Source organism: Vicugna pacos, chromosome X, assembly GCF_048564905.1.
Source record: "Vicugna pacos chromosome X, VicPac4, whole genome shotgun sequence".
In the NCBI taxonomy this organism is placed as follows: domain Eukaryota; kingdom Metazoa; phylum Chordata; class Mammalia; order Artiodactyla; family Camelidae; genus Vicugna; species Vicugna pacos.
Window position 1 is genome coordinate 31459110 of NC_133023.1, and position 15407 is coordinate 31474516.

The following is a 15407-nucleotide window of genomic DNA, read 5'->3' on the forward strand; positions in this document are numbered from 1 at the left end:
ACACTGAAACTTTTGTGGTCAGTAGGTAGTTATGATTACCACAAAATCTCCTTCAAATTATACGATAACCTGCTAAACACATTTATTATTCTGCAAGAATGTTTCAATAATATAAAAACACCAAGCATTTAAATCAATACTTATAATTTAAATCAGTATTTATGATTTACCTCCTGTTTCCTTATCCTCAACTAGAATTTCTAGCTTGAGAAGACGCCATGGAACATCAGGGTCATCTCCCATCACAGTCAAGGTGGCTTCAAATTCTCCCTCAACTCGAAACTTCACCCGGCCATTTGCTTTTAGAAGAAGGAGAAGAAGAGGTCTACTTTGCTAGAAAGTAATCAGCTTCCTGCTAACCTAGAACTTTCAGTCTTGCTCATAAGAAATTTTAAATAGATTGAAGATTCTTTCATAGACATTCAAACAATTCAGTGGTTCCTGTATAAACAGCAGCCAGCTTCCAGGTCATCAAGAAACCAAAAGCAACTCTTCTAACATCTTCTAACATCAATATTTTCTTGAGGCTCAACTCTAGGACCTAGTCTCTCCTTGAGCTTCAAGTGATCGCACCCATTCCCCAGCTTCAAATACCAGCACTGTATTTCCAGGTACTAAAGGGAAATGATATGGCACAAGTTACAGATTCAAACACCAACCAAAATTGTAGGTCAAGACTTCATAAGAATATTTTACAAAATAAAACCCAAAAAGGCATTTTAAAAATATTCTGACAAGTCAACTCTTAAAAAAAAATTTCAGGTACATACCAACTGTAAGATTTGCTAACTGAGGAGGAAGATCTGTGGTTACAAGCCGATGTCTAAGAATCTGGTTCAGCTGGTGAAGTGTAGCTTGTTTCTCAATTTTGGTGATTGGGTCTGGAGGAATAATTTTATCCTACAAAAAAATTTAAGTAATTTAAAAATTATGTACAGAGACATAATTTTTACCTGCACCTGTCTTAACACAGTATTTTCTTACTTTACCCAAGAGAATCTCAACGCTCATTTCTGCAGTCTACATCCAGTAATTGTGACTATTACTATCATGCATTAGAGTGCCGATGATTCCAGCAGTCATCCAGCTAAAATGGCAATGCAACATGATCTTCACGCTCCGTTTATGAAACTAACTTTAACGTCACTAGATGACTTCTACCACTTCTTAGAAGTATAAAATACAATAGCACCAAGTCAGTGAACAACTACCACCACAACAAATTTTAAAAAGCACTTCTAGAAAGCAACTAGCGTGCTGTATTTTCACATATGAAATAGATGGAAGTTACACCTGCAAATCTGTCCACCCTCTCCTAAATAAATAAGTAACTCATTTTGATTGCTGCTCACATTTTGGCTCCAATTTATTTCAAAAAGCTCTCAAATTTTAACTACAAAGAAAAAGGCAAACTACATGAAATATTTATTTTAAAAACACAAAACAGGTGGGGTGTTTTTGTGTTTTGCTTAGCTACTTATTAATATGGTAGAATCCAATGCCAAAGCCTTCAACTTTGGGGGGGGAGGGGACAGGTTGGGGAAGGAATGCACTTACCCTAATGCAGGTTGGCAGACGTGGGTAAGACCCAGTAGTCAGTACATCAATAGCATATGGGATGGCAAAACTAGGCAGGCGTGCATGGACTAGAGCATCTCTAGCTAACGAGGCCAGGCGATCAGCAGTGTCCACAAACAGGATGGCTTGCTGATCTAAGAAGCTTGAGATCATCTTTAAGGCAAAGGGTAAATGTGTTAAGCTTCCTTGCAAACTAGCTGCTTTTCACTTCAAATACCTTTTGATTCCAAAGTAAACTTTGAGAATTAGTATAGGTTTTCCCTATTTCAAAATATTTCATTAAAAAATTTCCTAGTAATTTGAGGAAAGAAGAAATATTTTAAAAACCAGTAATTTTATATCAATCAAAAAGTTTCCCAATTCATTTCTCCATCCTTAACATTACACATACATATAGTAAGTTAGGAAAAATAGACAGAATAAAATGTTTTTACTCTTACAGACTTCTAGAGTTGAGTTGGCTGGTAATAAAATAGATAGAAAAGCATAGACTGCCTTGGTTTCTATTTTAATTCTGCAATTTACTAGCCCTATAACCTTGGGCAAGTTAGTTAATCCCTCTGTGCCTCAGTTTTTTTCAATATAAAATGGAGGTGATTTCCACTCTCTTATAAGGTTGTTCTGAGAATTGAAAGTTTATACGTATGAAACCTTTAGAACAGTGCCCAGAACATAAAAAACACTCAATAAACATTGCTTGTTAGGAGATCTAGGCCAACTTCATGCCCAGTACAGAAATCCTTTCCATCCCTTCTCTACTCAATACATTTCACAAGTGCACCTGAACTAGTAGAGCTCATCATGGAGCTGAAAATTTTTCTCTGAAACTTTTATCCCCTACTTCTACTCTGGGACAATATTTAAAGTCTCTCATGTCCTTCAAACAGGGGAATTCTACCTTCAAGTTGAACATTCCAAGTCACTTACACCAGCCATCCCATCTCCAAATTCTTGACTCACCATCCCTGCTCCACTGCCTGGAAATGCTCGTTTATCAGTGATCAACTTAAAATGTGGTATCCAGAAGTAATACCAAATCGTGCACACACAATGCCCTACATTTTCTCAGTATTTCCACACTCATTTTATTATCTGATTTTCACAACTCTAGGAAACAGACAAAAACCAGATAATTACTACCACCTCAGAGATGAGAAAACTGAGGCTGAGATTAAGACACTTGCCCAAAGACAGTCAATAATCAGAGAAGGTGGAACCAAAAAATGTTTTTTTTCTAACTTTTCAGTTAGACCAGAATAGCCCAGTAGAAAAGCTACCTTCTATGACTAGTAAAATGGAGTGCTATCAACACTAACTTCTTAATAGCAGCCATGACACTACTAACACATAACAAGCTTGAAGTCAGCTAAAAGACCTTGATCTTTTGTGCATGAATTTCTATCAAGCAAGGTCCCCTTTCCCATCCTGAACCTAAAGCAAGACTGTAATCTGTCTGATTTTCACATATTTAAAACCATTTTGAATCCTGCTTCTCTCAACTTCTGTACTGGTTTTTACTCAGATTTAGGTCATCTGAAGTCTCCTTTCAATCAGGACACTGTAAAAATGCTTATTAGACCAAAGCCAAGGCCAAAGAAGACTAAAGATTTCCCTCCAGGAAGATATGCATCAACCCTAGTGTGGTGCTACAGTTTATCCAGCCCACATTGCTCCACCTTAAATGTGGGTAATTAATGAAATTCTAAACTAACTTATTCAACTCAAAATACACTAGCTCCAGCTATATTTCTTTGACTTAGAAATCAAATTAATAAAGATACAAATTAAGTTCTGAGTTACTTATTACTGAATCCATGTAAGTCCCTAATGATCATGTTTTTCCTTTTTAAAGCACTCACATAACAGCAGCTATTAATATGATTAATAATAATCTCCTTTAAAATTTAACTAAGCACCAAATAGACACTTCTCTAAGGAAAATACACAAATGGTCAAAGTCCATGAAAAGATGTTCATTAGTCATCAGAGAAATGCAAATAAAAAGCACAGTGAGGTACCACTTCACACCTACTAGGATGGCTAGAATCAAAATGTCAGACAATAACAAGTGTCAGCACAGAGAAATTGGAACTCTTACACTGCTGATGGGAATGTAAAATGGTACAGCCATTCTGGAAAACAGCCTGGCAGGTCCTCAAATGATTAAATATAGAGTTACCATGTGACCCAGCCATTCCACTCCTAGATATAAACCCAAGAGGAATGCAAACATATGCCCAGAGAGAAACTTGTACATGAATGTTTATAGCAACAGTATTCAAAATAGCCCAAATCTGGAAACAACCTGAAAGTTCATTAACTGATAAATGGATAAATAAAATATGTAGATCCATACAATTCAGCTATAAAAATCAAGTACTGATATATGGCACAACATGGATGACCCTTTAAAACATTATGCTAAATAAAAGGAGCGAATCACAAAAGACATATGATGACTCCATTTATATTAAATGTTCAGAACAGGCATATCTATAGAGACAGCAAGGTTGCTCAGGGCTGGGGGGATACCCGGTGTGACAGCAAAAGGGTAAAGGCTTTCTTTTTAAGGTGATGAAAATGGTCTAAAATTGACTATGGTAATGGTTGCACATATCTGTGAATATACGAAAAACCACTGAATTGTACACTTTAAATGAGTAGATTGTATGGGGTGTGAATTACATCCCAAATTTGCTTTTAAGAAAGCTCTAGGAGAGACATTTTTTCTTTTTCTTAGATAAAACATTATTCAGACTGTTTTATCACTAGTCAGAGTTCTATAAATCATGTATTTATACACTCAGCTAAACACATAATATGCCTGGCATGGCTAAAGAACATTATCTATTAAGAACCTCTAATGAGACTAGTTAAATTATCATTAGGTTGAGAATATAAGTGTCAAAATGTGAATAATCCTCTAATTCTCCAGCTGTTGGACTTTATTCCCAACAAAAACACATTTGTTCTACATTCACAAAACAAAAATACCAAAACTTTTTATAAGTTCAACATGAGACTTTATTCAGAATGTGACTTACTGGAATAGCCAGTTCAAAAAACTAATAGAAGAATACTATGCTATGAATTAATGAAAGAGGAATACAATATGACTCAATATCAAAACCAAGAGTTTTGGATTTTGCTTGATGTATTTTGTCAAAGTACATACAGTTCAGGGGTATCAAACAGGTAATTTAAATACCCATGGTATAATTAGGGATTTAACACCAGATCTGAAAAATTGAATACTTTGATTTTACACATTTCAGTAATACCTAACCCTTCACTGAAAGTTTGAATATCTTCAAGAAAAGACTACCCCAAAGTAACTAATTATTGAAAAGAAACCTTAGGCTTTTCAAAAACATAATAACATACTTCTTCATTTCAGCCCAAATAGATTCATTAGACTTGGTATCCAAATTTCCAAAACAATGAAGTGAATTTTAAACTTTCTGGCAAATAAGCTTGGAATAGGCTTCCTTATTAATATTTATAACAAAAATTATCCTCTGAATGATGCTTTACAGTGTACAAAAGACTTTCTGTCTATAAACTTCAATTTCCCAATATCAACAGACAACAGATGAATAAAAGGACTTATTCCCCCCCAGAGAAAACTCAATATATGGTACAAAATATCCTCCCTCTTTGATCAGTGTTATATAGAAGGATGATACCAGCTTACTCCTAGAGACAAAAGATCTGTGGCTAGAAATGTATCTTCTTTTAGCTTGCAAAAAAATTATTATTCTAGAATTTTAAATTCTAAACTTCTTCATAAGCTCTTTTTTCTTTTCACTTTAGCAATTTTCATATAAGCTTTATGTCCAATGATAAGGAAACCTAGTGAAACTGAGAATAGTAAATGCTACTTTTGGACTAAAATTGCAAAGATATTAGAAACTCATGTGCGGAAATGCAACTGTGTTGCAGATTTCTTTCTAAAGTGAAATGTTACCAAATATGCAAACTTCAATAGATTTGCAAATATAAAACTACTATAAAAGTATTTTCAACTTAGCTTGTCAAGGTGCAAAAAATAAATTTATTATGGTACCTCTCTATATTGGGTAGCTGCTAATTTTAATTTATCCAGGAAGCCTAATAAAATTCATAAATGACTTGAATGTAATTTAACCAATGTAAGTTGTTTTTGTGATTTTACCTATAAAGACTGATAAAACTTTTAAATATCATTACATAATTGAATGAAAAAAAAATCTGAACATCAATGTCAAGCTTATTTAGAGCATCTACCCTCTTTCCCCCACTTTGCAAATATAATCGACAGTAGCTAGAAGCCTACTTGGCCTTATAGAGCTGGGCCTGGAGAACTGACCTCAATTAAAGTGGATAAATGCTCTCATTATTTTAGAATTTTACTCATTTTATTAGAATTACTCTACCCCCTTCCAATATGAACTCCATCCTCATTAGAAGTGACTGACCTCATCAGAAGTAAAACAGGAGGGAGTAATTTTGTGTCTTATCTGTTAACACACCATCCTCCCCAAGTTATGAACTCAACGGGGTAACACAAGATCTCTACTGATGTTTTTCCTCCTTAACCCTTCTTTAACATAGCTTAAAACTTTGGAGGGGGCGTATTTTAGCATCTGTGGTATATTTCACTACAGGTCACTCCTTTAAATTCAAAAGAATGACTCAACAGTCAAGACTATGAGCTTCTTGAGGGCAGGGACTATGCCTTATTCAAGTCTCCACACACCATACCCTATGCCATATGCTCAATAAAGGTTTAGAGAATGAATAGATAAATAAATAAAGGGACAGATAAATGCTATCACCAGCTTTGTGGCCTTGAAGAAGCCATTTAACTTCTAGGAACCTTATTTCCTCATCTGTAAAATAAGAGAAGGATCCTGACTCTGCCATTTTGAAAAGGTTGTCAAGAATTAACAGGCAAAATTTAAGGGAGTACTTTGCAAACTCTAAGGAATCATACACATGTAAGCTAACCATTTTCCCCCTTTAGGTCCAGTCTCATATTTAATGTCTTCTACTGTAATGATGTCTGCAGATATGGCCTCTCTTTTTTTCTGACCAGGTATCCATAAACAAATGCTAATTTTCTATAGATATATACTATACGTTACCATACAGAAATGTGATTACTTACATAAGTAACATCTCTCAAAACATATCAAATGTAAGTTAAAGCTAAAATTAAAAACCATGCCTATTAAAAGTTAACATTCCAAAAGTTATTTTATATAAAATAAAAAATTTCACTCACCGCACATTTTTCCACTTTGCCAGCATTATTAGCCCATTTTACTAAAGCTAATAATCGAACAAAGAGTTGGCGTGTCCGGCTAGCAAACTGTACTATTTCTATTTTCCTTTAAAATAAAACAAAACAACTCTTAATGAACCAACATATTTGAAAGAATATTTCACAATTTATTTCATCTGAGCTAAAATATGAATCAATCTTTGTTTATAACCATTACAATGAAATGAACCACTTAAAATATGAATTACTGTCTGTCACATTTTGTATACCATCTGCCTATGCTTTATTTTCTACCTCAGAGTAATAAATCCAATAGAATGCTTAAGCAACAAACTGAATTTTAAAATTAATTTTATATTCCAGTAAAAGTTGTTTACTAAAGTATATTAAATTCACAAATATAAACTTACTATACAGAAGTTAACTGGGTTACAAAGGGGACCAAATTATGGTTTGAAATTGAAATTATGAATTATGAATGAGTAACCTTTTTGGTAAGAGAAAGGAAGTGAAACAGCTCTTTACCAAAGCTTGAAACTGTATTATTTCTACAAAAACAAGGGCCCATTTCCCATTTTGCAAGAGCATAATTTAAAAAATTTAATAAAGGGCTTAACTATGCAACTCCTTACCAAACTAATTTCAATGAGAAACTTAGATATTAAATTATCCAAACAAAGTTAAAGAAAGTAAGTTGAGTACTGAAAATAAAAGCTAGAAGGTCTGTCCATATCTATTTTTATGCCATACCCAGTACAATGCTTTCCTCCCAATACTTCTCAGTATTTTTATCATCTCCTCATAAAGCCTTAAGAGCTTTATAAAAAGCTTTATGTTGTCAATCAGTGTGTTAGCTAGACCTCTCGACTTCATGTCAGCTACACAACCAATAATCATATCTTTCATGGTTTACCTTAAGACACTAAAAAAATATTCCACTGGCCAGGACTGATGACAGGCCCTAGCAAGACATCAACCTCCCTCCAAGTGGACTCTGACATATTGATCTTAGTACCGCTAGATCCAACCCACATCTCTGCATCTCACCAATAGCAACACCATGATGCAATGCACCAAAACGAACATTTTTGCTGAAGCAAAATCCTGACTGAAGACTACAGAATCTAGCTTCTACTGAGAGCATACGTAGCCCATAAACATCCCGAAAGCCTTCCTTAAGATTCAGCCAGCAATATGCTTATTGGTAGTATAAAGAGAAGAATCAAAGACACAGATACAACTATGATTCTTTGCCAGTGCCTGTGATGGATCCTTAGAGATAAAACAAGCAGAGAGCATCACAGGTAAGACTGGGACGCAGCAGAAATGTTAAATGTACACTAAGATCTGGTAGTCGCCTCAGTGCTAAGAGCCTCGGTGCTGTCATTCTAACTCAGCAACAGCTTATGGAGGATGTCAGGCCTCTTCTCCTCTCCCAGAGCAAACATATTTGTATATTATTAATTCAGTCTGCCAGATGAGCTCCTCTACTGGAAAGGAGATGTCCCCCTTTGGAAACTATTTTAACATGTTTTTTTCTTGACACCACACTGTCTCAAGTGATAGGCAGCATGAATTGGTTTCCCAAGGCACAGTTTCCCTTCTTACCCCAGAGTGGACAGAGCAAATCCTGATTTTCATTTCCTTCCTTTAAAAGGGACCAGCCAAACCATAACACAGCTATGCTTCAATCATCTCTTTCACCTCTATCTTTTCAATCTATGTCTAATTCTAACAGAAAGGTCATGGGGGTGGGGGTGGGGTGGAGCTTAGTCACTAATAAATGCTAAAATCCACCCTAGTGACTTGGTATTTTAAAAAAAAAATCAACCAAGGAGCATAAATAGTGCTAAACATAAAGTCATGTGGCCTACATTTAGCCACAATTTAAATCTCCATCACCTAACTTCTCTGAAATCTTAATTGATCTTGTTCCACTGGCCTATGGAAATACACTAGTGTTTAGTTATGTCTTATGCCCCAAACTCCAACTGAATCAAAATTCTCCCATCTATAGAACAGCAATAACAGTAGGCAAATGTCCATTCTCCGAAGATATCTAATAGTATCATCGTAGCAAATGGAAAATTAGTAGCCAGGTTTCTAAAGTCAGTCTCTTCCTCAGCTTTCTCCATTAAGTTCTGTATCTTCTACATCTTCCTAACCTCCTCAGGCACTTGACCTGGCTAGTGATTCAATAAGGATTTCTAGAACAGAAGGTCAAGAGCTGGTCTCATACCAAGAATCGTCAAGGATGAGGAAATTATACTTCCCAGGGCTCCTTAAACAAATGGGCTTACGTTTCCTATCCACAGCCCTATCACCCATACCTACACATACCTCCTCCCACACTCTCACACACAGACACCCAGAGATGTATCAAAACAGACAAAGACTTAAGGTTTTTTTCATACTCACCTTTCCACATCAGATTTCCTTGGCAGTCTAAAAAGAAAAAAAAGAAATTGACTAAATATATGCATACCTTCATCAAAATATAATGTTCTTTGACTCTATTAAATACCTCAGTATTTCAGAAAAACGAATAAACTACAGGTTTGTGTGGCTCCCTACTCTATTTTTATGAGTTTCCAACAATACAGCTACAAAGGAAAAACTAACAAAGGAACATTACTCTCCATTCAAAGTGCTTCAAAAGATATTACAATGAACCTCAAACACTTAAAAAGCCCAAGTCTTATATTAGCACACTATATCATAGAGTCAGAGAAAATACTCTTTTAAGACCAAAATGGTCACGGATGCAAGGTACTACCTAGTCACCAGCCTCCCCATATTCCATGGAACCTTGCTTCCAAGCACTAATCCCTCCATGTTTTGTTATGGAAGCTAAACACACAAAAGGGCAGCATGAGCCAAGGGCTGTACGGTAATCATGATGTCGCCTGGTAGATGCAAATGATTACTTTTAAAAAGCTCCAGGAAGGTTTTTGCTAATTCTCCAGAACTAGCCAGCAACCAGTGTCACGGTTTTCCTTGATAAACTACATCATTTAACATTCTTGCATCCATCCATGCTTAGAAAGGTCCTGATCTGCTTTAAACCTGAACTCTAAAGCCTCTCCTACATCTAATCAATTCTTGAAGAATACACACTGAGTGCTTAGACCCTCTTCTCCCACCCACATGCCACAGGTGCAGAAAAACTAAAACCACCTCCAGAGATTCAAGGTACAAGGAGAGTAAACTGTTAAAATGAGCTCTGGCTTATTGTTACCTACAATTCTTAGGGTAGACAGTGGGATGGAAGCTCAGGTTACGACCCAAGTGATAAAAGAAACTAGGTAGGGGCTGCAAGGGCCAGCGGATCAGAGAATGAAGCAGCAATTAAGGCCGCCTTATAAGACTGCAAGTACAAGCAGCTACTGGCAAGTTCCTACACATATGAAAGATCCAGAAAACACTCCTTGAGAAGCCACAACCCTTGTCCCCAAGGGAAGGAGACAATGAGAACCACGGATACTTGTGTGTATGTGAGAGAAAGAGAGAAACTGAAGAACAAAGCCTTTGGGAGAGGGATCACTGTTTCAGCTGTTACCCACTGTCCCAGAGACCCTAAGAGGATCATCTCTTGTCAAACGCTGTATCATTTCAGGGATAAAGGATAGGCTTTGCTGCCTGCATCCCTTTCCCCTCAATTCCTCCTAATCTATTTAAAATTCCTTTATGGATGACAAAGTCACCACTTGGGGCAAAAGCCCTAAAGTGCAAATCTTTGGAAGAAGTAAGTCCAGAACCCTTACTTACACCAAAGTGTGATAAGACAAGTTTACATGACTGAGATCCCGGCATTTTCTGATTGTAATTAAAAAAAGTTTTTAAAGAGTAAAATCTAAGTCTCTAAGAAGTTATGGCAGAATGTAAAGTCTAAGATGACAGCATGTGTGGTGGGGGGTAGGGTGGGGGCAGGGAGAGAAGGAAGTGAACAGGCAGAAGGAAAAAAATAGAAATCTGGGGCCAAAAACAAATAACCTAAAATCGTCAAGGGTGCCCTTTTTACTTTAAACAGTCCACAGACAAGCATCAAATGTGGCAGAAATAAGACTCAAAGTATACCGTGAACACTGGTTTTACATTAATACATTAAGCGGGACAGTTCCTACCTGGAACAAGGAAAAATACATGAATTAGGAACTTCCAAGGTAAATTCCCAAACCAATTTTGGTTACCATAAATCAAAAGAGAAAAGTTATTTTACATACCTATGTATCCAGAGCAACAGTGAATTTTCCCCTTACGTTCTCCATGGTCTACAATGACAATTGTCCTGACTATGTGCCAGTTATTGTTCTAAGCCCCGGGGAAAGCAGCAAACAACTCAGAATTTCTGTCCTCATAGAGCTTCCAGAGGGGAGGAGACTGACAATAAACTAAGGATGTTTGGCAAGTGGTAAGTGTTATAGAGAAAACCAAAGCAGTGAGTAAGAATGATAGGTTGAAGGGGCAGAGTACTTCTCATGGGTAATTACAAAAAAAGTCTTTCTGATAAATTACACCTGAACAAAGATCTAAAGGAACTGTGAAAGCAAACCACACAGATTTCTAGAGGAAGAGCAAAGGCTCTAAGTTAGAGTGTGCCTGACCCTGTCAGGAAACATCCATAAAAGTAGCGCGGCTGAAACAAAATATGCAAGGAGGAGAATATGAGAAATGAAGTTAAAAGGGGTAAGGGAGAGAAGACACATCATGTAGGACCTTAAAGGTAGACCACAGTCTTGGTTTGCTCAAGATAGTCCCTGTTTATGCCTGTTGTTCCAACACTGTTATTAATAACATCACCTTTCATGCTCAAAAGTGTCCTGATTTGGACCACAAATTTTATGGTCACTCTCTATATAGGTGACTATAAAAAGTTTTTACTCTAAGTAGGATGAGGAACCAATGGAGAGTTGGGAGCAAAAAAGTTTTTAAAAGATCATCCTGGCTATTTTATGGAGGAAAATCTATAGACAGGCAAGGGTAGCAGCAGAGGTACCAGTTAGCCAACCACTGCAGTAACATGGGCAAAGGGTTAGTACTTGATGGAAATGTTGAAAATCGGTCAGATCCTGAAGTCAGAGATGACAAGACTTGCTGATGTACTGAGTGTGGGACTGGAAGAAAAAGAAGCCAAGAATTACTTCAAAAGTTCTGGCCTAGGCATTGACAGGAAGAATGGAGACACTATTTAGTGAGGCAGGAGAGTTTTGGGGGGGGGGGTTGAATGGAATCAGGAGTTTGGTTCTGGACTGGGGCCACTGAAATGTCCATTAGATACTTATATGTAGGCATCTGGACATTGAGTCTGGAGTTCAGAGGAGAGGTCTCGGCTGGAGAATCATCATATAAAGGGTGAGGGCTAAAACTACATACTTATTCTACAGCAATAAAATAAATGTTCCTCTCGTCATAACTAAGCACTAAAACAGTCAGAACAACACAATATAATTCAAAGAATTTCTATGGAAATGCTCTATGGAAAAATAAATCACACAAATTACACAACCACTGATAGCAGCAATTTTCAACATTTTTCCATAGCTATCCATAGGACACGTGACCTTCACATACATGAAATTTTCTCACGCATACTTCTAAATTCTTATGAAATCCAACAGTAAATGGTGCGGAGAAGTATATTACCACAATAAACCCTAATCATGACAGCTATTTAAGTTTCTCATTAGACAGGGGTAAGCTTCTTTCCGTCCCATTCAATAAAGTACAGTACATCAAAATTCTGAGAATGATGTTTTACAGGAATAAGTGGAATCTACTATAATTCTTTTAGTCATCCGCAAACAAATATTTTAAAAGTCTCTGGCAACAAATTACTGTTGACACTTCACAGCCTAATACCTACATACTAGTGTATTTCAAATGAAAACACTGATCTGGAGTCTAGCAATAGATAAAAGATAAGAAACCAATCTAGATGAAAACTAGTAATTCTTACTTTTTCTGAAGCTGAATATAAAAATTTAAAACAGTAATTAGAGTATATATACCCCTAAATTTTATAGCGCCTTTTCTTACATACCCCAAATCATTACAGTGTATTCTGAGCCTTCTGAAGGGATTAACACCCTAATCATGTCCCAAGGCATTCCTCTGGCAACTTGGTGATTTATAAACTCCCTTCATATCCCAAGAGACAGTAACAGTAGGCCAGTTACAAAAAACCTTTACTTACACTAAATGCGTTAACACTTCCGTCTCAAACGTTCCAGAAAAACACACAAACTTGGAATCCAAACATTTTTAATTATTTTATACACAACACATCTCCTGAGCTCATACTTTTGTCAGAAGCAATTACAGATTACATTTAAAATGTACTGTAAAAGCCTGTAAAACAATTTTCCATCTTTAGAATTTAAGGTCTAATGGTATATATTCCTAAACCCTAGTCTTCAGCTCTGAGCTAAAAAGCTTCCAGCCAAGAAATCAATAGGGTTCAACTGGCAAATCGAGCAAAAATCCCGAAGTTGGGCTTTTCAGAGAAGTCTAACATGCATAATTAACAAGCCTCGGTTGTTTCACCTCCAGAAAGACCCCAAATGTAAAGCTTCTCCTCCACCCCCGCCGAGCACCAAGACTTCAGATATTCTAGACTAAGCAGCCCAGCGGAGAGGAGAAAGCAGCAGCCTCTTGGGGAGAAGGAGGTGCGAACCTCTCAGCCAGTTGGGCGGGAAGCGGGGACTGGGGAGCAGGCACGGATTTCGCGGCACTTACAGGTCCGTCAGCACCATGAGCTCCGAGTAGGCCCGGTGCAGCAGAAATTCGATGAGGGTGCTCAGCCGGTAGCCAGGGCTAGCCGCGGCCGCAGCGGCCGCCGCCACGGCGGCTCCCGGAGGAGGAGGCGCCGGGGCTGACGCGGGGCCACCGCTGCCCCCGCCGCCGCCTCCGGGCGGGACCAGCTGGTGGTTCTCCAGCTGCACTGGGGCCATGGCGGCGCAGGGCCGGGCTTGGCGCAGCGGCACCAGATGCGGCCCTCGAGCCTCCCTCCCGGGCGCTCGGTCACCGCGCCGAAGTGGGCGCGGGCGGAGTCGCCGCCGCCTACAGCCTGGCCGCCTCTGAACAGGAAGCCGTGCGCCGGCCGCGGAGGCCCGCCCCCATGTAGCGACGAGCCCGCCGGCCCCAGGGACGGGGAGGGGCGGGGAGGGCGGGGAAGCGGAGAGGCAGCCGCAGAGAAGCTGCGCCTCCGCAACCGGTCAGAGGCCACTCCGCCAGGCAGCCGCAGCGTCCATGTTGACGGCCCAAAGCGGAAGTCGTTAGGCAGAACGGAAGGGGAACCAAAGGGGGACTTCCGACAGCAACCGCTGCCTTTTCTCCCGGCTGTTGGGCGCCAGGACGCTGGGGGGCGCGTGGGAGTGGGGCGGGGTCGGCGCGCGGGCAGGAAAAGCGGAAGCGGGGGCCGCGCGCCACCGGAAGTGGGTGTGAGGGCGGAGCCGGCGTCCTCACCGTGAACGTCAGCAGTTGCCTCGCCCTTGCTCTCGCCACCCTTGCCCTCGCCTCCCTCCGAGGTTTAAAAAGCACCAATTTACGCTGAGGTGTCGATCCGCGCTCCTCTGGTGGGTGCAACTTGGCCGAGGAGGCCTCTCCATCTCAGACAGATGTTCGTGATTTGTGGTTCTGGAATCACGAAGAAATTGTTGCGGCTGCGCGCTTGTGACGTCTCGCCTCCCACAGTCTGCCCATGCGCCTTTCGTGGGACAGAAGACGTTTCCGTCATTGTTTTTTTTTTTTTTTAAACTGTGGGAAAAGATGGGAGAAAATATAATTGGCGGGTAGGAGCAGGGCCACTGGCAGAATAACTTCACTTTAATGGGCTTGGATATATGCTGAGCTCATTACCAACCCCCCCAATCCCGTCAGTTCTACCACAGAACAGCCCTTAAATCGTCTATCGCTGATTCTCACTTGGTTCTTGTCCCTGATCTTGAAGTAGTCGCCCTGTCTTTCAAGGACTTTCAGTTCATCTTCTATGCCCTACCACCACTTCCCCCTCAAAATCCACGTTTAATATTTTGCTTCTGGCTTAAAGCGGTGATTCTCAACCTTTCATGCACGTTGGAATCATGGTGCCGGGGATGGTAGGATGACGTGGGTGGCTTTGAAAAATACTTACGCTACCCACATAGATTAGGCTCTAATTGGTCTGGGCGTCAGGATTTTTAAAAGCTTCCTAGGTGATTCTAATGTGCAACTGTTTAAAAGCGTCAATTGCTGCGACCCTTTGCAAACATCTCTTTGCAGGTTCCTATTTGTAACTTAGGCGCAAGAGATGCACTTCCTGTTCCCTAAGGTTAAAATACTCTCATTCATGTCCACTTGTGTAATTCTTAGTCATTCTTGAAGACCATTCATCTGTCTTCTAAAGGTGTAACCTTTGGAGTGTAATTAGTCACTTGTTCCCTCTTTTGTGATCCTAAAGCACATTTACACACACAATACCATCATAGTACTCTTCAAAAGACATTAGGATTACTTGTACCCCCAACAGGTACAGTTACAGGAGGGCAGATAACCTTCCCTAAGATTCATCCCTATGCTGCTACCT

General features: G+C 39.2%; 1 protein-coding gene across 5 annotated transcripts in view; it reads right to left on the bottom strand.

Annotated features, from left to right (window-relative positions):
* Window positions 1-14405, bottom strand: part of MED14 (mediator complex subunit 14) — a 61760-nt gene extending 47355 nt beyond the window's left edge. For 4 of the 5 annotated variants that reach the window (XM_006211826.4, XM_072956802.1, XM_031671288.2 and 1 more), the window contains exons 1-6: window positions 13580-14128; window positions 9263-9289; window positions 6845-6950; window positions 1558-1731; window positions 771-900; window positions 171-299 (exon numbers count right to left, since the gene is read on the bottom strand). In XM_006211826.4, coding sequence (XP_006211888.2) covers window positions 171-299; window positions 771-900; window positions 1558-1731; window positions 6845-6950; window positions 9263-9289; window positions 13580-13794 — 781 coding nt within the window. In that variant the 5' untranslated portion in view covers window positions 13795-14128. Of the gene's footprint in view, window positions 1-170; window positions 300-770; window positions 901-1557; window positions 1732-6844; window positions 6951-9262; window positions 9290-13579; window positions 14129-14308 lie in introns of those variants that run through there. The other variant, XM_072956803.1, reaches the window with a different exon arrangement.
* Between the last annotated feature and the right edge of the window lie 1002 nt (window positions 14406-15407).